The sequence below is a fragment of the Nycticebus coucang genome, chromosome 14 (genome assembly GCF_027406575.1).
Source record: "Nycticebus coucang isolate mNycCou1 chromosome 14, mNycCou1.pri, whole genome shotgun sequence".
NCBI lineage: Eukaryota > Metazoa > Chordata > Mammalia > Primates > Lorisidae > Nycticebus > Nycticebus coucang.
In genome coordinates this window covers 49,714,064-49,741,828 of record NC_069793.1, presented here as the reverse complement: position 1 = coordinate 49,741,828, position 27,765 = coordinate 49,714,064, and the positions used below count along the sequence as shown (strand labels likewise).

The window sequence follows — 27,765 nt, the reverse complement described above, 5'->3', positions numbered from 1 at the left end:
GATCAGAAAATGGTTATCTGTACAAACACTGGAGAGAGAAAGAAAAAAGTAAGGGAGGGAACCAGAATTGGTAGTGAAGGAGAAACCAATTGTGAGAACAAGCAGAAACAACCACACAGCAAGGAGACTCTGAAAGAAAATGATTCCCCTTTTCTTACATAGTCCCAACACTCTGTTCTCAACAGTTTTTAAAAATCGTATATTCATTCTCTTATGATATTTAATAGTCCATGTGCATATGCTTATCTCCCAGATAAAGCTGGAGTAAATACAAATTACAAATACTTGTTGAGATGAACTAAAAGAATGAATCAAAATGAAGCTCAAAATCTGAGATGAGTATTAGCTGGGAGGAAAACACAATTGGGCAACAATGTTGTCATTGCACACTGAAAACAGAGTAATACTTTCTATACAAGAGAAAAACTAGTCTGTTTTTATTTTTAAATATAAGTGCTAATTCTTTCATTCTTTCAAAAACCATGTAAGGTTTTTCATGCATCTTATGGGATGACTCAAGTTTTAAAAATTTGGAATTTCAATGATACTGGTTAGTTTAATACCTACTCCTGAAAGTCTCTTTGATATTTAAAACCTGTCAGACAAATTTCTCAAATTAGGAAAGAGGAATACACAAGGGATTGGACTGTTCCAGAATGACCTGGGAGCTGGGTAGTAAGCGCTAGTAAGGATTCCATGTTATAGATCATAAAACTAGGAAAATGGAGCGATCATGGTCAAGATTTGAGGGAAGAAAAAGTCAGATAAAATGAGGCTGAGGTAGAATTCTGAGAAAGGTCAAAAGTATACCGTGACCTTAGGTCTTTTTCTCATGATGGATAATGGTCATAAATCCTTGAACCTGAAGACAAGAGCTAAGTCATTCTATTGGTTAAGTTTGTCAGAACAATTAAATAATTTGACCTCTAAGAAATGTGGCCTAGTACTAATCTGTAAACAGAAAAGGGAGTTGCTATAAACACAGCTACCTCATTCTTTTTGTGCATAATTTTAGTTAAGTAAACCTCTGATGGTGTTTGGTCACGTCCTAACATTTTATTTTAGAATCCTCTCAGATGCTGGGCTGGCTTTCAGAGGGATGCACTCCAGCTATGGATTATTGGAAGAGTTAGGCTTTTAGTCTCATGAAAACTTGAAAAACAGTTGAAAGAAGGCTAAAGAAAATTATAAGACAATTTAATGAAGAGGGCTTTGAATTTTATTTTCCAGAAAACAGCTTTTGATACAAATTCCTTTATTTTCACTTGTCACCACTGAAAGTTTGGTGGTACAAATAATTCATAAGATTGCTTTTGGTAATACAAATCGTGAATCCTAAGGATACTTATAAATTTTTGGCATACAGAAATCATAGCTTTTTAAGACCAGAAGGGATTTCAAAGGTAATCTAAATTAAATTGCTTCATTTTACACTGGAGAAGGATGAGTCCTGTAAAAGTTACACAACTTGCTTAATAATGCCAGGGCATGAATGTGTAGGCCCAGACTAAAACTCATGAAAAGGATCTCTGGTTTGCCATTTTCCATTAATATGCCTAACCTGCCTCAGATGGAAACCTTGGATTAACATACACACACCCCTTTAATCTGAATTTGTTCTAATTTTAAAATTAATTTATTATTTCCCTTAAAATTTATAATGGCTATTTCAGTAATACTTGTGCTAGTTTTGTCATGCTCTTTGTGCACGCTCAAAATGTATCAAGATTCCTATTTTAATCTTTAACTGGTGGGAATAAATTCTATGCATATCATTTTAAAACTGCATTTGCTGAATTTTGCTAAAATGAGCATTTCCCCCCCCTCAATTGTCATAGTGGAAAAAAGACCTGATAAGATGTTTATCTTTTAGGAAAGCATTTGTATAATTAATTAGAAAACTTAATTAAACATTTCTTCTTTTATCCACTATACAGAAAAGAAAAGGGAATTCTGAGCTTTTTCCTCTTAGTCAAATTATTGTGCTAATTTCTCAGTGATTTCTGCCATGCATGAGAACTATGATCATATACGAAAATTGTCTGTTTTAGGTCATGGCTGTAGGCACAGATTAATTGGTGAAAAATGGGCTTGTTTGTGGGATTTACCACACAGTAAGGTTTCTCATTTCCCTGGAAAAATGTGGAATTAGCTCTCTGAGAAATGCAGGCCTGTCACGAGGCTGCAGGGAGAGTTTCGGTGGAGGGAAACAGTTCACTCTCTAAGGTAGTTATGATTGGTTAGATTCCAAAGCAGTCCCTTTGCTATAGCAAAGTTCTTTTCTTCTCACTTTCCAGTCGTGTTTCCTAATGTTGCTAGTTTCACCAGTACTTCACAGACAGCATCTCATTTGGATTCTTTCAAGGCCAACAGATTTAAACTGGAGGGCAGTCTTAGAGAAGACTAGCAGGGCTCCCGTGTCCCTCCTACCCCTCCGCAATGAAAAAGCCTTCAATGTGGAAAGAGCATCAATGACAGCAAATTTCGGCTGTGTTGGAGTGGGGAATACAAGATGTGACCCAGCGGTATGTCTGGGAAGGGTGCAAAGTGGAAATGGGACGTTGGTCCCTCGCCTGTGAAGATGGCTCTTGAGCAAGACCTCGACGCTCCCAGGGTGCATCCCACGTGCACGCCTCTCACTAAGAGCCACTGCAAGATCCTGGGCCTGCTACCTGGCCCAAGAATCCAAGTCGCTTTGGAGGCTAGACCCGGGCACAAGGATTAGGGTTTTCCCCATGGCCCTAGTGGAGGCTGGTCCTCACCAGGTCATACCGAGGACCCATCCTGAACGAGGCTCAGCTTTAAGCCCCTCCCCCTTTCGGACCCTTGCTAAGCACTCTCCCCAGGGACTACAAACACCCTTTCCCCGCAAGGCACCAGTAAGTGCTCTATGGGATTCTGGCTGGATGTGTAACTTACCCTTCAAGGGAACCTGCGCGCTTGGGGACCTAGGGTAACGGGCTTGTCCCTTCCATCTGAAGATGACCTCGCCTGTCTCTCCCAGGCCGGTCGGTCTCCTGACTCCCGCAGCCGCGATCTCCTCCTCCTGGGCCAGCTCAGGGGCTCGCGTTCCGGACCGGCGGCGGCGGCGGCGGCGCGGGTGGCTGGGGGACAGGGCACCGGCGCGCGCGGCGGCGGGCGGAGCGCGCGCCCGGCTGGGGCAGCCGCGGGGGAGGAGCGCCCGCCCGCCGCTTGCGCGCCCAACGGACCAGGCTGGGGCCGTGAGGTAACTGTTGCTGCCAGCGCGAGCTGGGAGGCGACACCGAGTCTCCAGTTCCAAAGGAGTCCGAGGGAAAAGGACGAGGCAGCCGAGGCGGTCCCGGAGAGAAGCCCCTTCCGCCGCTCTCCTCAGCCAGCATGTCGCGGACTCCGCCGCTCCTCAGCCCGCGCGGCGGGGACCCCGGCCCGTGGCGGCGGGCGCAGCCCTGACGCGCTGCCAGCCCGGGGGCGCCCCGAACGTGGGGGCGGGGGTCCGGGAGCGCGAGCAGCCGCTGCGCTACGAGCCGCGAGCGCTGAGCCCCGCGGCCACCCCCGGCCCCGGCCATGAGGAGGGACGAGCGAGACGCCAAAGCCATGCGGTACCCGCCGCCGCCGGACGGGGCCGGCTCGCCCCCCGAGAGTCTGCGGAACGGCTACGTGAAGAGCTGCGTGAGCCCCTTGCGGCAGGACCCTCCGCGCGGCTTCTTCTTCCACCTCTGCCGCTTCTGCAACGTGGAGCTGCGGCCGCCGCCGGCCTCCCCCCAGCAGCCGCGGCGCGGCTCCCCCTTCAGCCGGGCGCGCCTCTCGCTGAGCGCCCTGGCCGCCTTTGTCCTCGCCCTGCTGCTCGGCGCGGGGCCCGAGAGCTGGGCTGCCGGGGCCGCCCGGCTGCGGACGCTGCTGAGCGTGTGCTCGCACAGCCTCAGCCCCCTCTTCAGCATCGCCTGTGCCTTCTTCTTCCTCACCTGCTTCCTGACCCGGACCAAGCGGGGACCCGGCCCGGGCCGGAGCGGCGGCGGCTCCTGGTGGCTGCTGGCGCTGCCCGCCTGCTGTTACCTGGGGGACTTCTTGGTGTGGCAGTGTTGGTCTTGGCCTGGCGGGGACGGGGCCGCGGGGCCCCCGGACGCGGCCCCGCACACGCCCCCGGGGGCGGCGGGCAGGTTGCTCGCGGTGCTGAGCTGTGCGGGTTTGCTGACGCTCGCGCACCGGCTGAGGCTCCGGCACAGCATCCTGGTGCTGCTGTTCGCCGCCGTGGTCTGGTGGGTCTCCTCCACCAGCCTCGGGGTGCTGCCTTCCGCCCTCAGGCCGCTGCTCTCCTGCCTGGTGGGGGGCGCCGGGTGCCTGCTGGCCCTGGGGTTGGATCACTTCTTTCAAATCAGGGAAGCGCCTCATCAACCTCGGTTGTCCGGTACCTCGGAAGAAAAAGTGCCTGTGGTCAGACCCCGGAGGCGGTCCAGCTGCGTGTCGCTGGGCGAAACTGCAGCCAGTTACCATGGCAGTTGCAAAATGTTCAGGAGACCTTCGTTGCCTTGTATTTCCAGAGAACAGGTAGGTTAACCAGAAAGCAAGGTCTGGCCAGCAAGCGGGCGGCTTGATCGCTTCAATTCCAGAGTTGAAGCAGTGTTTTGGAAAGCATGTTAACTTTCAGAATGGGGAAAAGAAAAGTGTGGGGAGATGTAGGAAATCATACTTTATTCTGGGAAGGGTTCCCCAAGTACAGCATGCTTTTGCAAAGTAACCTTTTATCGTTGAGTAGAATGCAATTGCTAGCTAATCATATGGCATTTTAAAAAGACTTCGTTCATGCTATTGATGAGCTGTCAGAAGGGTGAGGTGAATCGTTGGTTGTTTAATAGACCGACTATTCCCACTTTTGGCACAGTCTGATGTATGTCTCTTTGGTGTCATTTTTCTGTTTGCTGTTACAATGATGTCTGCCCAAAGTTAACGTACAGATTTTATAATGAATTTTATATGAATTTTAATCAGAAGGGTTTTGTTATTGTTGATAATAATTGAGAGGAGGAATTTGAGATTTTTAAAAAAATTTGTAGTAATTTTTATTTCAAGGTTAAACATAAGGAATTTGAGATCTTATGATTCAAACAACAGTGATAAGGTTTGGAAATGAGACATTAATTTAGATAAAAAGACAGCAGTAGAGGCTAATAAAGTCTTTCATAGACTAACTCTTGGTTGTGTGTATTTGTTGCATAATTAGGAGACTGTTTTGGCAATTTAACCTTTAAACCCGGAAAGATAGCAACAGCATTAACATTCCCCCTCCATGTTTACATATTTTTGTTTTTTAAAGGACTTGATATTATCAGGAAATGAGCTTGCATCTCTATGAAGTGTTGGAAAATCTACCTGTCTATATCACCAGGATAGCTTAAATAGCACTTAAGTATAGCTGCTATTTATTGAGCATTTACTAAGTGCAAAATGCTTTACATGTATTGTCTGAGATTCTCACAAGAACCTTGTTTAGTTTGTGACATTAACCTTTACTTAGAGATGAGTAAATCAGAAGGCTTATGGAGATAACCAAGTTCACATGTCTAGTAAGTGGCAGTGTTGGGATTTGATACATTTTTTAGTTCTCAGTGCTGTGTTCTGCACAACTAAAAGACTAAGTGTAGAGTTTTGTTTAAGGGTAGTGGGTGTGTGTATCATAGGTTTTCACATGATTTTGATTAGTGATGTGTTTTACCCTGGGAGCCCGTATATTGGAGACACAGTTTCTTGTCCTTACTGCATTTAATGCATTCTTTTCTCTTTGGTTTTTGTCTTGTGTTCTCTTAAAAATAATCTCCATGCTATTACACTGGTTTTATGATAGATGTGTAGTGTTCAATGGCACAACATTTTGCTTCTTGAAATGCCTTCAGAGGCTGTTTTTATGGTCTGTACTTATTTGGCCAAACACTTGAAAAAAATTTGTTATGCCTCTTGTTTTCTCAGTTTCCTACCAGTGTCAATAGACAATGCTTAGCAAAATGTGTATGAGAAGAAAAATTGTTTTGAGAGGATTCAGTGTAGAGCAAAGTAGCATCAACTATTTTCATAGAATGGAATAACATTTGACTTTTGACTATATGGGAAGAAATTGAATTTTTTAACACTGAAATCCCAAAGTGTTTTATCATAATTTCATCACATTTAAGGATAATTTAACAGTTTAACATATTTAATTGTAATTTAAATACAATTTAATATAATTTAATTTGATATAGTCGATTTTGTCTGGACTCTTCTATGTGGAAAATTTCTAGTCTTTTTAATCCGAGTGTGGTGCTCTTTCTATCACAGCAGCCTTTTCAACCTTTAGGTGTGATGTTATACCAGGTAGCTTTATTTGTTATATGTATCAGAGGAAAATAAAATTTGTGCTTCAAAAAAGGGCATATTTTCTTGGTGCAGAGAACCATTATTCACATTCTACCTTCAATAGGAACATTTTTGGGGACTTAAAATGTATGCTCATACTTAAGGAGTTTATACATGGTTACTTAATATTTAAGTGTCACAGAGTAAGTCTATTTTGACATTACTAGAAAAGGGTATTTTTAATTTAGCAGAGATTATAATTCCAATTTTTATTTATGCTTGTTCCTGAAGTTTAACAACGGATGTGTGGTTTTATTTGCATGTTTATTCTTTAAAGACCTTAAGGAGACCCAACTAGTACTTTGGAATTAAAAGATAAAAAGATTAAAAAAAATTGTTTTTTTAGGGGCTATTTAATATTTTTATTTATTTTTTGATTTTTAAAGTGCTATATATGACAATTGTCAAAATACTTTTATTGTTTTAGAAAATGAAGGAAGATGAAAAGATTTTCCATAGAACTTGACATAGGAGATAATGTCCTGGATTCGTAGGTTGAGGATTGAGGCTCAATTTTTTTGGCTCAACTGTTTAATCTTGGAAAAGTCAGCGAACCTTTTTGAGTTTCAGTATTCTGTTCTGTCAGGGGATGCCAGTAGATGAATTCTATATTATCTTCCAATTCCAAACTTAATTTAAGTTAGTTTACACTTTTGTTAAAGTATAAATAAAATATCACAAATTAATAACTCTTGAAGTTTTATTTAAATGATGAATTTTGAGTTTGCTAGCCTGTATTTTCCCAGGTGTAGTAATTGGAACAGATGAACAAATATTCTGTTTTTTTAAATAGAAATTTCTTTTAAAAAATACATGTGGGTTCATTTTTTTCAAAGGTAACAAAATTATTACATTTTTAATTTCCTTAAGAATTTAAACATTGTTATTAACATCACTGGAAACCACTTGAAAACTCATATCGGTGTAAATATTTTTAATTGTGTGAGAATAGACTTTAAGTTATTTTTAACTTTTGAGATGTTAAGTTGAAAAATAATGGCACATGTTCATAAAACATTCTATTTAACTAGATTTACAGTATTTTATTCAAATGCTATGTATGGGTCAGTTCTTCCTAAGGTTGCTTTTCTTTTTCTTTAAGTAAAGCATTTAGACATATTTAAACTTTATTTTTTATTTATTTACTTATTTATTTTTGAGACATAGTCCCACTATGTCACCCTGTGGCGTCACAGCTCACAGCAACCTCAAACTCTTGGGCTTAAGCAATTCTCTTGTCTCAGCCTCCCAAGTACCTGGGACTACAGGCGCCCGCCACAACCCCTGGCTGTTTTTTGGTTGTAGTTGTCGTTGTTTTAGCTGGCCTAGGCTGGGTTCGAACCCACCAACTTTGGTGTATGTGGCTAGCACTGTAACCACTGTGCTACAGGTGCCGAGCCGACATTCAAAATTTATTTATTTATTTATTTTGTTTTATTTTATTTTATTTTTATTAAACCATAGCTGTGTACATTAGTATGATCGTGGGGCACCATACACTTGGTTCATAGTGTACACCATGGAATATTATGCAGCCTTAAAGAAAGATGGAGACTTTACCTCTTTCATGTTTACATGGATGGAGCCGGAACATATTCTTCTTAGTAAAGTGTCTCAAGAATGGAAGAAAAAGTACCCAATGTACTCACCCTTATTATGAAACTAATGTAGGACCTTCATATGAAAGCTATAACCCAGTTACAACCTAAGAATAGGGAGAAAGGGGAAAGGGAGGGGAGGGAGGGGGGAGAGGGGAGAAGGAGGGGGATTAATGGGATTACACCTGCGGTGCATCTTACACGGGTATATGTGAATCCTAGTAAATGTGGAATGTAAAGGTCTTAGCAAAATAACTAAGAAAATGCTACAAAAGCTATGTTAACTAATGTGATGAAAATGTGTAAATCTAGTTATTGCTTACTGTGTTTTGCTTTGGTGCCTTAATGGAAAGAAGGACTAAGTGTGTAGTTTATTTGCCAGGAGTCAGCTGAAACTAGTAAGTTAAAAAATATCAGTGGTATTCATAAAAGGCTTGACTAGAATCGAACAAACTACATTTCTATGCCATCTTAATTGTGTATTCTACAATGTTGTTTTCAACTTTTCAATGAGATTACTTTTTGTGTGATTTGGTATATACCAGGTTTTGAAAGGCTTGAGTTAGTGTGTGAGATGTTTTTCTATACCTAAAATGCTAAGTGCTTTCTAAATGGTTATTAGGTAGATATTTAAAATTTCTGTGGACTTAATGCCCATAAATATTATTTAAAGTGTTAATTTTATTTGAAGAAAGTATACATACATATATAGTATGAAGAGTTAAAAAAAGAGATTTTAAGGTGTAAGTGATTATTTACCCACCTGAGGAATTTTCAAGGAATACCCTGCTTCTATGAGTTTCTTTAAGAATACTGTAGTATTTGTGAAATTTATTTTATGGCTTCAGTGAGTGAACGTTAGTTATTCTAATTTCATGTTAATATTTTGTGGTAAAATATCAGCCTACATAGTAATTTTATACTCTATTTTGTAGGTATTGAGCGTACTCTCCATCAAAATTATCTTCGAGAAATAGTTTGATTCTCTCCTTCTATTTTAAAAATCTCCCATGGCTTTTCATTGTCCACAGGTCATGCTTTTGATCCTTGCTTGCAAAGTCCTTTATAACCTGCTCCTAACCTTTTGTTTTGTTTTTAAAAGGCAGTCTAGAACTTATGGAACACTCCCTCTCCAAATCTACCCTTGGTTCTAGCTATTTGAGGGCTGCTTCTTGATATTGAGCTTGTGGATTTTTTTTCTTTTGCTTTTACCATTCCTACTTGCTTCAGTCTCCTTTAAGGAATAAATAAAATGATTAAGGAGTCTTTAGACAGTACACTGATGTTCAAATTAATATATGAGCTGAAACCAAACTCCATTATAGCAGAGTGGGCCATATTTAAAAACAGAAGTTGACTATGTGAAGCAGTGTTGATGTGCGACAGAATATTTTCGTTATATTGCATGATATAGTAACATCTTCCTAATTTGTTTTTGGACACTGAGTGGAAGGTAGCCTTAAATGAAATGGGTTTTGTTTTCATTGTCCTCAGACTCTATCATTCTCAGTGGCAGGCCTTTCTCTCATTCTCTTTCCCTTACCATGTCAGCCTGTTTCCCTAGTGTGCTCTTTTGCCTTCTTTATACCCCATCCAAAGTGGGAAGAATTTGCATTTGTGAAAAAACTTACTTCAGTGTAAATGTTTGTATAGATACAGAAGATATAGGAGGGATTTAGAGTTTATCTGACTGAAATCTGCTTATTATGTAGAAAAAGAAATTGAACCTCTGAGGAAAATATATTGGCTCAAGGTTGTACTGTGAGATATGTGTATATTAGGAAAACAGAAACTAGAGATCTTGACTTCTAGTCCTTGCATGTTTTCTATAAAGGGCCTGCCATCATAGTTTTCCAAGATATCTCTACTTTTGTAATAAAAATAACTGGTTAAAGAAGCTGAAGGGCAGTAGTGGGGCAAGGGAGAGAGAGTTAGTTAAGAGGAACTCTTGAAAATGATGACCTCAGAGATAAACTTGTGATACATTTATTTCAGAGTGACTGGTAAGGATGCAGCTGCTCCCAAACTCAGGTGCCTTGAAGGGCCAGCTCCATATCATATTTACATGTTGAGTAGAGAGGGGAGGGTGAAAAGGAGAGTAGGAAGAATGGAAGTGAATTGATTATTGCCTGCTTTCCTTGAAGGCATTCAATTTAAACAAAACTGAACAACTATGTTAGCCAAATAAAACTTTAGGAGAACTGGGTTCTGTCTGTGGGTAGTTACTCACAGTTTATAACATTGCGTTGGTGTTCACCTTGTTATTTACAAGCTGATCGATCCTTGCTTACTTGGCTGTTGGTTAAAACTGTGTTTTTAGAGGATAGAGTGTATCTCCTACTCTGTGTGTGTGTGTGTGTCTTTTTACAATGTAGAACTTTCCCTCTGGCCTTGATTCACCTGGGCAGTATCTTAACTTTATAGATTTCCTATTCTCTGTCAGCTACAGTACATTGTTTGGCTACTTCTTCCTCCCTTACATTTCATACAGCTTGCATTCAGCACATTTTAAGTTTACTTAGAATTTAAATTTTTAATGAGAAATGGCATACACAAAAGACTGTACGTATATGTTTCTATGTTTTAAGAAAAAAATAAAATAATAAAAGAAAAAAAGGCATATACTCTCATTTCCTTTGAAGCTCTCTCTCCCACCCAACCTTTCTTCTATCCCCTTCTCTCTAACTCAGAGGTAACACTCTATCCTGATTTTCTTTTTGCCATTTGTTCTTTAGCTTATTTTTATAATTATTTATGAATATGTTGCATACCTAAATAATTTGATGCTAGTATTGCTGTAATCTTCACTTGATGTTCTCCCTCTGTCCACAGGGTCTTTCCTCTGTGCCTGTCTTTGGGTCCAAATTTTCCATTTTTATAAGCACTCAAGTCATATGGGATTAGGTCCACCCTAGTGACCTCATTTCAATGTGATCACCTCTGGAAAGATTCTATTTTCAAATAATGTTACATTCTGAAGTATTGAAGGTTAGGACTCAAAAAAACATATCTTTTTTGAGAGCACAATTCAATCATACGAGTAGCAGTAGGAAATTAAAACTGTATAAAGTTAAATTGTTTTTCAAAGTGACATACCGTTTATATCAACGTTTTTGCTCACAGTGAATGAAAATTCCCTTGGATCCACATTTACATCCACCAATACTTCCTATTTACTGACATTAATTTTTGCTAGTCTAGCGGATGTGAACCCTTCCCTGTTAGAAGTTATAAAATATACTCATTTATTGTCCTTTTAAAGTTTTGCCTTTCATCTGATTTTCATGTACCTAGAATTGATTTTATATGTGCGATGTGATGTAGAGCTCCAATCTCATTTTTTATCTATATGGGTATCCAGTTATGTAAACACAATGTATTGAAAAGTTTGTTTTCCATCAGTAGTGCTACCTCTGTCATATATCACATTTCAATATATGTGCAAATCTATGTCTGGTGTTTTGTGTTTTGTTGGTTAGTTCTGCATCCTATGTTAATACCATAATGTCTTAATTATAATAGCTTTCTAAGAATACTTAATATCCAGTAAATCTCTTCATCTAGTTCTTCTTCAAGAATATATTGGTTATTTTTGGATCTTTGTTTTCAGTGTAAATTTTAGAATAAGCTTGCTGAGTTTCATAAAAAATTGTTGGGATTTTGATTGGCCTTAACTCTTTTGAACAATTGAGAGGTGAATTGCTTTTGATTGAAGTTTTTAGTTTGCCGTTTTCTGGGAATTTATTTAATGTAACTTAAAAAATTTGTTCATAATATCTTCTTTTCTATTTAATATCTTTGGCATCTACATCATTTCTTCTCCATTTCTAATATCATTTGCTTTTTCTTTGTTTCTTAACATTCCAGAGGTATGTTTGTTTTTTAATCTTTTCAAAACACAAGCTCTTTGGATTGGTGCTTGTTTTCCTCTTCCTTTTTTTAGAGTTGTAATTTTTTATTATTTTCAACAAGCCTTTGCTCATTTTCTGTTATTTTTATTTTAGCACTTACCTTTGAGTTTATTTTCTTGTTCTTTTTCTAACTTTGTAAGTGGAATGCTAAGTCCATTTTGAGTCTTTTCCAATGTATGCATTTAAGACGGTACACTGTATATTTCACTAATAATTGTAAACTTTTGATGAGTAGTATTGCCATTGCTCAGTCCTATGCATTATCTAATTTTTGTTTTTCTTTCTCTTTTGACTGTTAAGTTATTTAGATTTTTAAAACAATTTTGACCACATGCAAATTTTCTAGTTACATTATTGTTGATTTCTTATTTATTTCTTATGACAAAAGAATATAGCTCAACATGTCATCGGTTTTCATGAATGTTCTGTGTGCTTGAAGATAATAGGTGTACTATATATTCTTTGTTAGTTATTTGGTACATAAAGTTTATTAAATGTCCTTATTTTATCTTTTATATTCTTACTTTTTTATCTTCTTCACTTACCAGTAAGTAAACAGGGTGTTAAGATCTCACTTTGCTAGTGGATTTGTCATTTTCACCCTGTAGTTTGTAATTTGCTTCGTGTGTTTGTGAGTGCACACAGTGAGAATAGAGCTTTTCAAATTGGATAGAATGACTCATTAAAGAAATAGTAGTAAGGATGTATGAGAGACAGCACATTTCAGTGTCTAAAGAGTCAATGAGAAATAATGAAAAATTAGTTTGAACAGATTTAACATATACGTACAAATTGCCTCAGATATGCCTGGCTCTGGAGTTACTAAGATGACAAGTACAAGGTCTGTATTTCAAGGAGATTACACTCTAATGGAAAGAGAAAATGTAAATAAATAATTAAAATTCAATATAGTAAATGATATATGTATAGAGGAGGTAGGAAGAGGTGCTCTGGGAGGATAATGAAAGGAATAGCCTTTCCTGGAGAAGAGTCAGAAAGCCTTCAAAAAGTATGTGACAATTGAGCTTTAATCATTAAAGAAAGTTTCTTACTAATATCAGAGAAATAAAAAATGAATTAAGAGTTTCACTTCTTTGATCTTAAACAGAATTTTTTAACGATAGTCCAATGCCATCTTCACTTTAAATATTAAAGAGGTAAATACTTCCTATCAAATGAAGAGATTGAAAAGTCATATACAAATACTAAACCAATTCAGGCAAACTGTTCACCATTCAGTTACCAATCAATACTAACTTCCAAAACAGATGTTTAAACTCTCTACCAGAAATGTCAGTGGCAGTGGTAAAAGTAGCATAAAGGCAATAAAGAAATACAACCCAGGATCAGAAGAGAGGGATTCTTTTAATAAGATTTAACAATTACCAAATGCTCATAATATGCTGGTCTCAACAATCCTATGAAGTTAATTATTGGGACTCTATTTTGCAGGTAGAAAATAAGGTAAGGTAAATTAATAAGGTAAAAGGTAAATTAATCCCAAATCACTTAGGTATTATGTAGAAAATACATAATATGCTGTCATTTCCAATATAAGCCCCTAAAAAGGCTCCTAGTTAAAAAAAACTAAATTGCAGGTTAAATATTTTAAAATGTCTTTTGAAAGAAGTTATTAATTGGTACAGAAGTAATCTCAGATCCCCCCCCCAAAGAAGTGAAAGTAGGAATCCTGAGAGGTAAACAGACGCTGAAGTCAGCTTTCACTTGAGTTTCTGACTTTCCATAGACCTTGAATATTTGCTTTTGCTACACATGGCTGAGCTCAAAAGATAGAGCCTATGGTTTGTTCAAAGTGTCCTGCATAAAGCAGAGACTCCCACAGTACTACTCCCACCAGTGTTAGAGTAAATGAGACGTATGTAGTACATATGGCCTTGGAGATGGGATGTCTATTTTGATAGACCATGGCATAGGAAGGGGCTAAAATAAATCTCCTCTGATTATATATAAACACAAGAGGGCTCTCATAGTTTTTTTATTTAGAAAGTGGTAAAATATATACAACATAAAATTTACTATTTTAACCATTTTTAAGTGTACAGTTAAGTGGCAGTAATTACATTCACATTGTTCACCACCATCCATCTCCAGGACTTTTTTTATCTTCCCAAACTGAAACTCCTTGCCCATTAAACCATAACCGTCCATTCCTGCCATTAGGAACCAGTGTTCTAATATATGTTTCTGTGAATCTGACTATTCAAGGTGCCTCATCTAAATGGATTAATACTGTGTATGATATTTGTCTTTTTGTGAATGACTTATTTTACCTAGCATAATGTCTACCAGTAGTATCATAATATTTGTCAGAATTTCATTCTTTTCTATGACTGAATAGTATTCCATTATATAATAGCTGACTATTTTAAATTGCACATGAACACGAACTTTGTATGTTTAAACCTTATTTTGTTTATCCATTTATCTGCTAATGGACACCTGAGTTGCCATCTTTTGACCATTGCGAATAATACGCTGCCGTGAACATGGGTGTTGGAGTCTTTGATTTTAGTACGGAACATTAGAGGAGGAGCTAAATAACTAAAATCCTCCAAAATCAGTTACAGACTTGACTCTAACCCTTAGAGCCATTTTGAAAGTAGAGGATATATAAGATCCTATGTAGGATTATTACAAGATCATATGTCTTGCTTATAAGGGAGAGGAATAAAAATATTCAAGACAGTTCACATATTTCACAGTTCACTAATTTCAATGACAAAAGCCTATTTATGACATTCTTTATATAAATCCGTTAGGGCTAATAGGAATAGCTTCTGAAGTGCTTATAGTAGCTGCTTTGGGAATGTGGCCTTTCAGATTAAATGCTAGCCAGCCACCCCTGAAATGGAAGTTCTTGTTAAAGGACACATTTAGATTTAAAAATCAAAATGAGAATGTAAGCTCCATGAAGGCAAGTATTTTTGTTTTGTTCACTGTCATGTCTAAAATAATGCCTGGCCCATAGTGAAAACTCAAATAACTGTTGATTGAGTAAATGTCACACTGACTTTGCTAAAGTATTTTAAGTAAGTTACAGACAGTATAAAAATAAATATGTTTTGGCCATAAGCATAGTGAATGCAACAATAATAAAAAATAGGTTTGAAGCACACAATCCTATTTTAGAGGGCTCAGGAGGTTATGATTATTATTTTGTTTGACAGATTCTTGACCCAGGCTAGAGTTCAGTATCATCAGCCTAGCTCACAGCAAATTCGAACTCCTGGGGTCAGCCTCTTGTCTTATCCTCCCAAGCAGCTGGGAATATAGGTAACTACTCCTGGGGCTCAGCCTCTTGTCTCATCCTCCCAAGCAGCTGGGAATATAGGTAACTACCATGACACCTGGCTAAGTTTTCTATTCTTAGTGGAGACTGAGTCTGACTCTTGCTGAGGCTAGTCTTGAACTTCTGAGCTCAAGTGATCATCCCACCTTGGCCTCCCAAAGTGCTAGGCGTGAATTTTAAAGGGAAGAAATGGGGAGATACTTGGGTAAGAGGAAATGCATGCTAGCTTTCTAATATTGGGTGTTACCTAGTTTTACTAACACCGTATCAACTTGTTGACTGTGACATGTCTTTTCATAACAGAGTTCCAATTCATCTAAGAATTTAACTGGTACCCAGAGCCAGTAGATATATTATGAGCCTACATGTTGTGTGTATTTTTTGGTGGTTTGGTCTCTGCCTAATCTAAGAACACTTTATTTCTTCTCTAAAAAATCCTTCTCTCGCTTTTGAGTAATTCACTTTAGAATTTATAGATACCTACCTTATTATTCACCATGTTATTTATATCATATTAAGCTCTGATCAACCCTTAAAATGTTAAAGAAAAGACATTACTTTATTTCTTAATGAATACACTAAACCTTTAAGTACAAATACTTTTATAATCAACCCCTGTAAAGCCATCAGATGTTTGAAAAAAGTTTTTAAACATGAATCAAAGGGTTTAGTTTTAAGAACTTACTTATGAATGAATGAGATCCTATCTAATAGAGTTTTCCAAATGAGTAATAGAAAATATAAAATGAAAGGGAGGGCCATTAGAGGTTTGAAATTCTGCTACTGCACAATTCCATTTATCTCCTTTATTCAAGAAGTGTGTCATCATTTTCAGAATTCACTCTAGAGGCCAACTTCTTTCTTTTCTTTTTCTTTCTTTTTTTTTTTTGAGACAGAGTCTCACTATGTTGTCCTGGGTAGAGTGCTGTAGTGTCACAGCTCACAGCAAACTCTTGGGCTTAAGCGATTGTCTTGCCTGAGCCTCCCAAGTAGCTGGGGATACAGGCACCCGCCACAATGCCTGGCTATTTTTTGGTTGTAGTTGTCATTGTTGTTTGGCAGGCCCGGGCTGGATTTGAACCCGCCAGCTCTGGTGTATATGACTGGTGCCCTAGCCACTGAGCTACAGGCATCGAGCTGAGGCCAACTTCTTAATTTGGATATTAGCAAACCAATCATGGCAAAAGATACACAAAAATAAACACATTGAAAAGGATAAAGAGCCAGCAATCCAACCATTAGGAGTATTTTGGAAGCCCATTTGTGCTGGGGTGAGTCTGCACATTGAGGTTCTGTTGCTGCTTCCCAGCAGGACCTCCCTGCTCCTGGGGACAGTCCTGACCATCTACCTCTACTGTGCCCACTTCCATCTCACCATGTAGGCATAGTTGTCATTTTTAACAGTCTTACTCTGCAATGATACAAAGATGCCTAACTGACCTAGATTGTCTCTTTGCCATATAACTAGGTGATGTATCTTAAATTTTTATCGGCTCTTTAATAGTTATTTTGCTTGCTACTTGCAGCCACCTGTTATCAGTCTTTAACAGACCTTTCCTATCTCAGTTAGTTACTGATTATCAACAATGGGCTAGGAAACTAGTTACCAAGCCAATTGGAATTAGCTGCAAAAAAAAGGATGAAAAAGCCTGAAAGTCTTTCTCGTGGATATAGTGATTGGACTTTGTAACTTCTATTTTGACTTTATAGAGACCTTTTTTTGTTTGTTTGTTTTGATAAAGAACCTCTGGATAAATGAGGCCATATTGTTCCACTAAACGTAGATTTATTTTTTTAAGTGGGGTATACTGTATGTGAATAAAACTTAAGTATATAGCTCAAAAAAATTTTATATATGTACATACCTACATAGATCACTCAGATCAAAATATAAACCATTTCCAGTATCCTAGTTGATTGTCATGTTCTCTCCCAATTAATAGTCTGTCCCTGATGTTCACAATTCTGATCTTTTTTCCTAATTACTTTTACTTCTTTTTAAACCTTCATGGAAACTGAAGTTTCATATCATTTTCTTAGGCCATGAAGTATTCTTCTTTTGATTTATTTTTTCCACTTATTCTTAAAACATTCATTTATTATCTACTATGGGCAAGAAATGAATGATTTTGGAGATTCAAAGCTAAATAAAATATACTTTGCCATCGGAGGCGGAGCAAGATGGCAGCCGAGTAACAGCTTCCTTGTATCTGGGCACCGTGAGTCTGGGGAAATAGGACTCCAGACATCTCTGGCTGGTGGGATATGCCTATCATCACCCCTGTGAGGCTACAGGGAGTCAGCGAGAGACTTCTGGACCCCAAGAGGAGGACTAAAACAGTGGAAAAATGGCAAGTGGTCACGTGTGTTTAATCCGTCTAAACCTGCCCACAACTGTAAGTTCAGTAGCAGCGAGACTGCAAACCAGAAAGGCCTTACCTGTGAACTGTTTTGGTGTCTTTGGACTTGGCACTCAGCTGAACTGCCTTGGGGAGAGCCTGAGCGGGAGTGTGGAGAACTTTGGCCTTTGTCTAGGGCCCCAGTCTGAGCCACGGAGCCAGATGGAGCTCATAGTGTTTGGCTGTGGGTCACAGGGAGCCATTGTGAGTGATCTGCCTCGGCAAGCTCCGCCCTCAGGGTCGCAGAGCTAGAATTGGGTGGGAGCTGGTAACCCAGCGACCGAGTAGCCTAAGGGTGAGGTCTGAGCCGCCTTGCAGCCCTAACCCTCAGGGGCAGAGTGAGACCGGTTTTTGGGTAAGTGGATAGCCACTTCAGCAGTGATTCCAGCGACAAGCACTTTCCTGGGAAAGCTTCTGCTCAGCAAGTTTACAAGTTCAAAGTGCCTTTTAAGTGGGCTGAAGAGAGATTTAGGGTGTCTACCTGCTGGGTTTGAGAAATCAGCAGCCTCCAGTCATATCAGAACTGTGATTAACATCTTATACCCCAGAAGACCACGTGTTGCCCAGACAATATTCAATAACATATACATATTGCTTTGTTTTTGGTTGTGTTTTCTTTTTTTTTGTGGTTTATCTTGATGTTGTTGATGTTGTTTTGTTTTTTAATTTCAACCTTTTCCATACAGATCCTTTTTCTTTCTCAATTTTTCTAGTTTAATTATAATTTCCCATTGCTGCCTATTTCAATAATTAGAATTAGTTTTTGTTAGTGTTTCTACCGCTATTATTTGGTTTTTCCAGCCAATTTTATCCCGTAAAGTTTTCTGTTTGCTTGTTTTGGTTTGATTTATAGCATTTTTGTCTTTCCTCTCTACTTGGTGGAGGTGAGGTACGGTGTCTGATCAGGTTAGCAAAGAGCTGCTGACCTCAAGGGAACCACCCAACTGGGCACCCCCAGAAGGTGGTTTTTATTTTTTAAGGTTGTATCAAAGTACCGTACTCTACACCTATATTGCTCTATCTCCCTCTTTCTGTGCCTCTCTTCTTTTTGTCAATATTCTTTTTACCCATCCCCTCTCCTTTCTCTATTTTTCTTTTTTTTTTTTTTCTTATCACTCGGTCCTCCTTTCTTTCATCCCTTTTTTGCTCTTCAACCTTCTCACCCTTCTGGTCCTGTAACCCTTAGTCCACAGGCACGAGAACTTAAAGAGCAAGAGGAAGTGAAAGGAAAATTAGGGCAAGGAAACAGATAAAAGAAATCACCCATGAGGAAGAATCAGCAGAAAACTCCAGGCAACGTGAAGAACCAGTCCAGAATAACCCCGTCAAGGGACCATGAGTTAGCTACTGCAGAGGATTCCACCTATACAGAAATGTTAGGAATGACAGAAAGGGAATTTAGAATACACTTGTTGAAAACAATGAAAGAAATGATGGAAACAATGAAGGAAACTGCTAATAAAGTGGAAAATAACCAAAAGGAAATCCAAAAATAGAATCAAATAAGAGATGAACAATATGAAGAATATAAAAAGGATATAGGAGAGCTGAAGGAACTGAAACAGTCAATTTGGGAACTTAAAGATGCAATGGAAAGTATCAGCAACAGGTTAGACCATGCAGAAGAAAGAATTTCAGAGGTAGAAGACAAAGTTCTTGAGATAACTCAGATAGTAAAAGAGGCAGAAAAGAAGAGAGAGAAAGCAGAACGTTCACTGTCAGAATTATGGGACTTTATGAAGTGTTCCAACATACAAGTTACAGGAATCCAAGAAGGGGAAGAAGAATGCCCCAGAGGAATGGAAGCCATACTAGAGAATATTATACAAGAAAATTTCCCAAATATCACCAAAGATTCTGACACACTGCTTTCAGAGGGCTATCGGACCCCAGGTCGCCTCAACTCTAACCGAGCTTCTCCAAGACACATTGTGATGAACCTGTCCAAAGTCAAGACAAAAGAAAAGATTCTGCAGGCTGCCAGGAATAAGTGCCAGTTGACCTATAGGGGCAAATCCATCAGAGTGACCGCAGACTTCTCTAATGAAACTTTCCAAGCAAGAAGACAATGGTCATCTACCTTTAATCTACTTAAACAGAACAATTTCCAGCCCAGAATTCTGTACCCTGCTAAGCTAAGCTTCAAAATTGACGGAGAAATCAAATCATTTACAGATATACAAACATTGAGGAAATTCGCCACAACAAGACCAGCTCTACAGGAAATACTTCAACCTGTTCTGCACACTGACCACCACAATGGATCAGCAGCAAAGTAAGAACTCAGAAATTAAAGGACAGAACCTAACCTCCACACTGATGCAAAGGATAAAACTAAGCAATGGACTCTCACAAAATAAGATGAATAGAATACTACCACACTTATCAATTATCTCAATAAATGTTAATGGCTTGAATTCCCCACTGAAGAGACATAGATTGGTTGACTGGATTAAAAAACACAAGCCATCCATTTGCTGTCTGCAAGAAACACACCTGGCTACAAAAGACAAATTAAAGCTCTGAGTCAAGGGTTGGAAGATAATTTTTCAGGCAAATGGCATTCAGAAGAAAAGAGGAGTTGCAATCTTATTTTCAGATACATGTGGATTTAAAGCAACTAAAGTCAAAAAAGACAAAGATGGTCACTTTATATTGGTCAAGGGAAAACTACAACAAGAAGACATTTCAATTCTAAATATCTATGCACCCAATTTAAATGCTCCCAGATTCTTGAAGCAGACCTTACTCAGTCTGAGCAAAATGATATCTGATAATACCATCATAACAGGGGACTTTAACACACCTCTTACAGAGCTGGACAGATCCTCTAAACAGAAATTAAACAAAGATATAAGAGATTTAAATGAGACCCTAGAACAACTATGCTTGATAGATGCATATAGAACACTCCACCCCAAAGATAAAGAATACACATTCTTCTCATCACCCCATGGAACATTCTCCAAAATTGATCATATCCTGGGACACAAAACAAATATCAACAGAATCAAAAGAATTGAAATTTTACCTTGTATCTTCTCAGACCATAAGGCACTAAAGGTGGAACTCAACTCTAACAAAAACGCTCGACCGCACCCAAAGGCATGGAAATTAAACAATCTTCTGTTGAATAACAGATGGGTGCAGGAAGAAATAAAACAGGAAATCATTAACTTCCTTGAGCATAACAACAATGAAGACACAAGCTACCAAAACCTGTGGGATACTGCAAAAGCAGTATTGAAAAGAAAATTCTTCGCTTTAGATGTCTACATTTGAAAAACAGAAAGAGAGCGCATCAACAATCTCACAAGAGATCATATGGAATTGGAAAAAGCAGAACAATCTAAGCCTAAACTCAGTAGAAGAAAAGAAATATCCAAAATCAAATCAGAGATCAATGAAATTGAAAACAAAAGAATCATTCAGAAAATTAATGAAAGAAGGAGTTGGTTTTTTGAAAAAATAAATAAAATAGATAAACCATTGGCCAGACTAACGAGGAACAGAAAAGTAAAATCTCTAGTAACCTCAATCAGAAATGATAAAGGGGAAATAACAACTGATCCCACAGAGATACAAGAGATCATCTCTGAATACTACCAGAAACTCTATGCCCAGAAATTTGACAATATGAAGGAAATGGATCAATATTTGGAATCACACCCTCTCTCTAGACTCAGCCAGGAAGAAATAGAGCTCCTGAAAAGACCAATTTCAAGCACTGAGATCAAAGAAACAATAAAAATTCTTCCAACCAAAAATGCCCTGGTCCAGATGGCTTCACTCCAGAATTCTATCAAACCTTCAAGGAAGAGCTTATTCCTGTACTGCAGAAGTTATTCCAAAAAATTGAGGAAGATGGAATCTTCCCCAACACATTCTATGAAGCAAACATCACCCTGATACCAAAACCAGGAAAAGACCTGAACAAAAAGGAGAATTTCAGACCAATCTCACTCATGAATATAGATGCAAAAATTCTCAACAAAATCCTAGGCAATAGATTACAGCTTATAATCAAAAAAGTCATTCATCATGATCAAGTAGGCTTCATCCCAGGGATGCAAGGCTGGTTTAACATACGCAAGTCCATAAACATTATCCACCATATTAACAGAGGCAAATATAAAGATCACATGATCCTGTCAATAGATGCAGAAAAAGCATTTGATAAAATCCAGCATCCTTTTCTAATTAGAACACTGAAGAGTATAGGCATAGGTGGCACATTTCTAAAACTGATTGAAGCTATCTATGACAAACCCACAGCCAATATTTTACTGAATGGAGTAAAACTGAAAGCTTTTCCTCTTAGAACTGGAACCAGACAAGGTTGTCCTCTGTCACCTTTACTATTCAACGTAGTGCTGGAAGTTCTAGCCAATACAATTAGGCAAGACAAGGAAATAAGGGGAATCCAAATGGGAGCAGAGGAGGTCAAACTCTCCCTCTTTGCTGACGACATGATCTTATACTTAGAGAACCCCAAAGACTCAACCACAAGTCTCCTAGAAGTCATCAAAAAATACAGTAATGTTTCAGGATATAAAATCAATGTCCACAAGTCAGTAGCCTTTGTATACACCAATAACAGTCAAGATGAGCAGCTAATTAAGGACACAACTCCCTTCACCATAGTTTCAAAGAAAATGAAATACCTAGGGGTATATCTAATGAAGGAGGTGAAGGACCTCTATAAAGGAAACTGTGAAATCCTCAGAAAGGAAATAGCAGAGGATATTAACAAATGGAAGAACACAACCATGCTCACGGACGGGAAGAATCAACATTGTTAAAATGTCAATACTTCCCAAAGCAATCTACCTATTCAATGCCATTCCTATCAAAATACCAACATCGTACTTTCAAGATTTGGAAAAAATGATTCTGCGTTTTGTATGGAACCGGAAAAAACCCCGTATAGCTAAGGCAGTTCTTAGTGATAAAAATAAAGCTGGGGGCATCAGCATACCAGATTTTAGTCTGTACTACAAAGCCATAGTGGTCAAGACAGCATGGTACTGGCACAAAAACAGAGACATAGACACTTGGAATCGAATTGAACACCAAGAAATGAAACTAACATCTTACAGCTACCTAATCTTCGATAAACCAAACAAGAACATACCTTGGGGGAAAGACTCCCTATTCAATAAATGGTGTGGGAGAACTGGATGTCTTCATGTAAAAGACTGAAACTGGACCAACACCTTTCCCCACTCACAAAAATTGATTCAAGATGGATAAAGGACTTAAATTTAAGGCATGAAACAATAAAAATCCGACAAGAAACCATAGGAAAGACACTGGAAGACATTGGCCTGGGGAAAGACTTCATGAAGAAGACTGCCATGGCAATTGCAACAACAATAAAAATAAACAAATGGGACTTCATTAAACTGAAAAGCTTCTGTACAGCTAAGGAGACAATAACCAAAGCAAAGAGACAACCTACACAATGGGAAAGGATATTTGCATATTTTCAATCAGACAAAAGCTTGATAACTAGGATCTATAGAGAACTCAAATTAATCCAGATGAAAAAAGCCAACAATCTCATATATCAATGGGCAAGAGACATGAATAGAACCTTCTCTAAAGATGACAGAGGAATGGCTAACAAACACATGAAAAAATGTTCATCATCTCTATATATTAGAGAAATGCAAATCAAAACAACCCTGAGATATCATCTAACCCCAGTGAGAATGGCCCACATCACAAAATCTCAAAACTGCTGATGCTGGCATGGATGTGGAGAGAAGAGAACACTTTTACACTGCTGGTGGGACTGCAAACTAGTACAACCTTTCTGGAAGGAAGTATGGAGAAACCTCAAAGCACTCAAGCTAGACCTCCCATTTGATCCTGCAATCCCATTACTGGGCATCTACCCAGAAGGAAAGAAATCCTTTTATCATAAGGACACTTGTACTAGACTGTTTATTGCAGCTCAATTTATAATCGCCAAAATGTGGAAACAGCCTAAATGCCCACCAACCCAGGAATGGGTTAACAAGCTGTGGTATATGTATACCATGGAATACTATTGAGGTATTAAAAAAAATGGAGACTTTACATCCTTCGTATTAATGGAAGTGGAAGACATTATTCTTAGTAAAGCATCACAAGAATGGAGAAGCATGAATCCTATGTACTCAATTTTGAGTACAATTTTGAGGACAATTAATGACAAGTAAGGTTATGTGGGGGGAAGCAGAAAGAGGGATGGAGGGAGGGGGATGGGGCCTTGGTGTGTGCTACACTTTACGGGGGCAAGACATGATTGCAAGAGAGACTTTAGCTAACAATTGCAATTAGTGTAACCTGGCTTATTGTACCCTCAATGAATCCCCAACAATAAAAAAAAAAAAAAGGAAAAAAAAATACTTTGCCATGAAGCAACTTGGCGTCTAGTACAAGACAAAAAATACCACAAAAGAGGTATAAACGAAGTACAGAGAAAGCTTAGGGGAAATGTTGTACTGTATCAAGAGGACTTTGGCAGAAAATAGATGGTGCACTCAAATGGGTAAACTTGGGAGAATTTTTGAAGGGATTGTTTATAAAAAGGTGGGAAAGGTTAAAGGAAACCAACATGGCAAGTTAAGTATGTGATGAGCAACAATGAATAGCTGTTACAACCCTTAGACATATAAGGGCAGATGGGGAGTTATTAAGACTCATAGAGTAGCTGTATGTAGAGGTCCATTTGACAAGAAGTTGTGATGTCTGGCAGAGAAACATTGCTAACCAGAAGTGATTTTACAGAAAAGGTAAGGGGGGTAAATAACCCAGGCTCACTCCCTTCCTGTCTTTCCATCACTTACCATTGCCTTCTACTGGCTGAATCCACTCAGAAGATAGAGGGCAAGGGGGAATTTTTATAACTGCAAAGCCTTCTGGGGCAAAGAACAAAGCAGAGAAGAGTGGAGAATGGCTCTGGAAGGGCACAGAAGATACTCATGTCCCCAGAAGTGTAGGAAGGGCCTTTTAGGACGAAAGAATCAGTTTGGGGTGTGTGCTGAACGAAGAGGAATTTTAGGCATAAAAATGAAGATAGACTAGTCTTTGCAGAGAAATGTTAATCTTTGTATTGCTTATCCTCTTTGTTGTTAAGTCTTGTATCATGGTTTTTATAAATGCATGAGAATCAACAATACTGCCTTTATCATTAGGTTGAAGGAAGTGACTTAAGTTCTGTGCCTTAGCATCATTATCGTGACTTGCACATAGTGGCCTAGTACAAATAGGCCAAGTGCAAAGAGCAGGAGTCATTAGACAGTGAGGCTTATAGTTAAGAATGTATATGCTGGATTTGGACCATCTGCACTTGAATTCTAGCTCTAGCACTTTCCAGCTTGATGACCTTTGGAAAGTTACCCAGTACAGTCTTCTTTCTCATTTGCAAAATAGGCACAATCATAACTTTATCACACAGTAGTTAAGAGGATTAAATGAAAAAGCCTACTAGACAGTGTCAGTAAATGTTACCTATTTTTCTTGAGTTATTTAGATGTCTTAAAATACAGTTGAACCTCTGTAAGTTGACCACCCAAGTGACTGTAACAAACTGGAAAACTTGCGGAGATGGTCAATGTAAGGAAGTAGGCATAGTGTACTGGTATGTTCATGTGGTGCATGGCCAGTCTGTGAAAATTAGGAGGTGGTCAACTATGGAAGTTCTACATATTTGAAATGCTGCCACATGATACACATGTAGGGATTAAATTTCCTATGTTAATGAGAATTTCTATTGTCAGAATTAAGACTAATGTGTGTAAATAACAGGAAGACAGATTTGGGTTTAATACGAGAAATCATTTAATTGTTTGGAGTTGCTTGACAGAATAGGTTAGGTAATGATTTACATATCAAGAATAGTGTTTTAAAGTGTATTCATGCCTCAGAATGACAAAAATTTGATAAAAATCTTTGAGATACCTTGCAGCTATAATAGTCTATTGCTTTAACCTACAAAAGTGTAAAAATTGATTCTCTGGGAATATGAAATGTGTTTGATTTCCTTTTTTGCATCTCTCTTTGTTCCTCTTGACAAACTGTGTTTCTAACTCCTAACAGTCCAGCTCACATGTCATTTTTTTTTTTTTTGATACAGAGTCTCACTCTATTGCCCTAGGTAGAGTGCTATGGCGTCATAGCTCACAGCAACCTCAGACTCTTGGGCTTAAGCGATTCTCTTGCCTCAGCCTCCCATATAGCTGGGACTACAGGTGCCCGCCAGAATGCCCAGCTATTTTTTTTTTGTTGTTGTTATTGAAGTTGTCATTGTCGTTTTAGCTGGTGCTGAACCCGCCACCCTTGGTGCACGTGGCTGACACCATAACCACTGTGCTACGGGCTCTGAGCCCAGCTCACATGTTGTCTTTAACTATACTATATAAACATATCGTATATTTAGGTCATTAAATATGAAATGTTTGATTTTGAATCAAAGTTGAGTTTATTGTATCCCAAACAAGAAATAGTACAATTTATTCAAAGTATACACCTAAACTGTAGACAGTGGTTTTGAGATCTTAAGGGTAGTTTGTTTATGCCAGTAGCAAAGAAAGCTGAGAGTGAGTGGCAGTGAAATTTGCAAAAGGCTTTTCCACAGCTTGTTGAAAATTACGTGTTTTTCCTTGCAAGAGGTGGTCCAAAGCCTGGAAGAAGTGGTAGTCAGCTGGTGCAAGACCTGCTGAATATGGTGGATGACAAGAGAGTTTCCAAATCCAGCTTCTATAGTTTGAGCAGCATTGTTTGCGTGACATGTGGTCCAGCGTTGTCTTCTTGCAAGAGGGTTAGTCTGTCTTTTTTGAACATTCTCAGGTGCTTAATTGCAAGCATCTCATCATTTTGTCTAATTTGTTTCAGGAGACATCTGCCATAATCAACTGGCCAGGTTTCATGGAGCTATAGTGGAGAACACCATCGCTAGACCACCAAACAGACACATAGCTTTTTTTTTCTTTTGACGAATATTCAGTTGTAGACTTTGTTTCAGCACTGTATCTTATCCAGCCATTGTGATTATTAAAAAGAATCCATTTTTAAAATCATACATATGATGTAGAAATGGTTTGCCTTTAAGTGGTGATAGCAAAGAAAGGCAAGCTTTGAGATGATTTCTCTTCTGATATTTGAATTCATATAGAACACTTTTATCCAGCTTCCTTACCTTGCCAGTTTGTTTCAAATTGTCCAATATTGTTGGAATAGTAATGTCAAACCTTGTAGTAATTCATGTTCATAGGTTGAGATGGATTCACTTCTGCTTTAGCTTTCAGATCATCATTATCCACTTTGGTCTCAGGTTGTCAATGTAACTCATTTTCAAGATTAAAATCACAAGAATGAAACTTCTCAAACCATTGACATACTGTGCATTCATTAGTTACATTCTACTGCAACACTTCATTGATATTTTGAGCTGTCTTCACTGCATTGGTTCCATAATGGAACTCACATGTGAAAATAGTATGAATTTTGACTTATCCATGGCTTCACAAACATTGCCCTAAAAAATTTGAAAGATAATCACAAGCCAAAAAATGCATTTGAAAGAATGAAGATATACCTTCATAATAATGAAAGTAAAACAAGAAGTATCAATGTAAAATGTCAGAGATATCAATTGTCAAACTTAGTATTTAAGTACTAAATTAATACCTAATAGCCTATGTTTTATATAGAGAGTGTCACAAAAGTATACACATTTTTAAAAAGGAAAAAACCGTATTAAAATTGTAATACTCAAGTTATGTGTTACTTCTGCAATAGCTAGAGATACAAGATACAATATGCAAGATAACAAATGTTATAAGTATATATTATTAGATTTTTAATACAGGTTTTTCCTTTCTTAAAAGATGTATACTTTTTTTTAGCACCGTACTTGCATGCGTGCGTCTCTTGTGTGTGTGTGTGTTTGTATGTATGTCCCCTGCCCTGAGACAGTGTCTCAATTTCCCAGGCTGGATTTGAACTCCTAGGTTCAAGCAGTCCTATGTCATACCTCCCAAGTAGCTGGGACTACAGGCTCTCACCACTATATCTGGAGTATTTAATAATATTTATTGAACACAAACAAATGTGTCAGGTGTTGTTCTAGGGATTGTGATTAATGCAGTCAACAATACATATCAGTTTTTCCCTAATAGAGCTATAAACAA

At 38.4% G+C, this 27,765-nt stretch overlaps 1 protein-coding gene across 1 annotated transcript in view; it reads left to right on the top strand.

Moving 5' to 3' along the window:
• Positions 1–3,192: 3,192 nt before the first annotated feature.
• Positions 3,193–27,765, top strand: part of PDE3B (phosphodiesterase 3B) — a 182,019-nt gene continuing 157,446 nt past the window's right edge. The window contains exon 1 of the mRNA XM_053560444.1: positions 3,193–4,524. Within this exon, the coding sequence (XP_053416419.1) occupies positions 3,544–4,524 (981 nt within the window). The 5' untranslated portion in view covers positions 3,193–3,543. The remainder of the gene's footprint in view (positions 4,525–27,765) is intronic.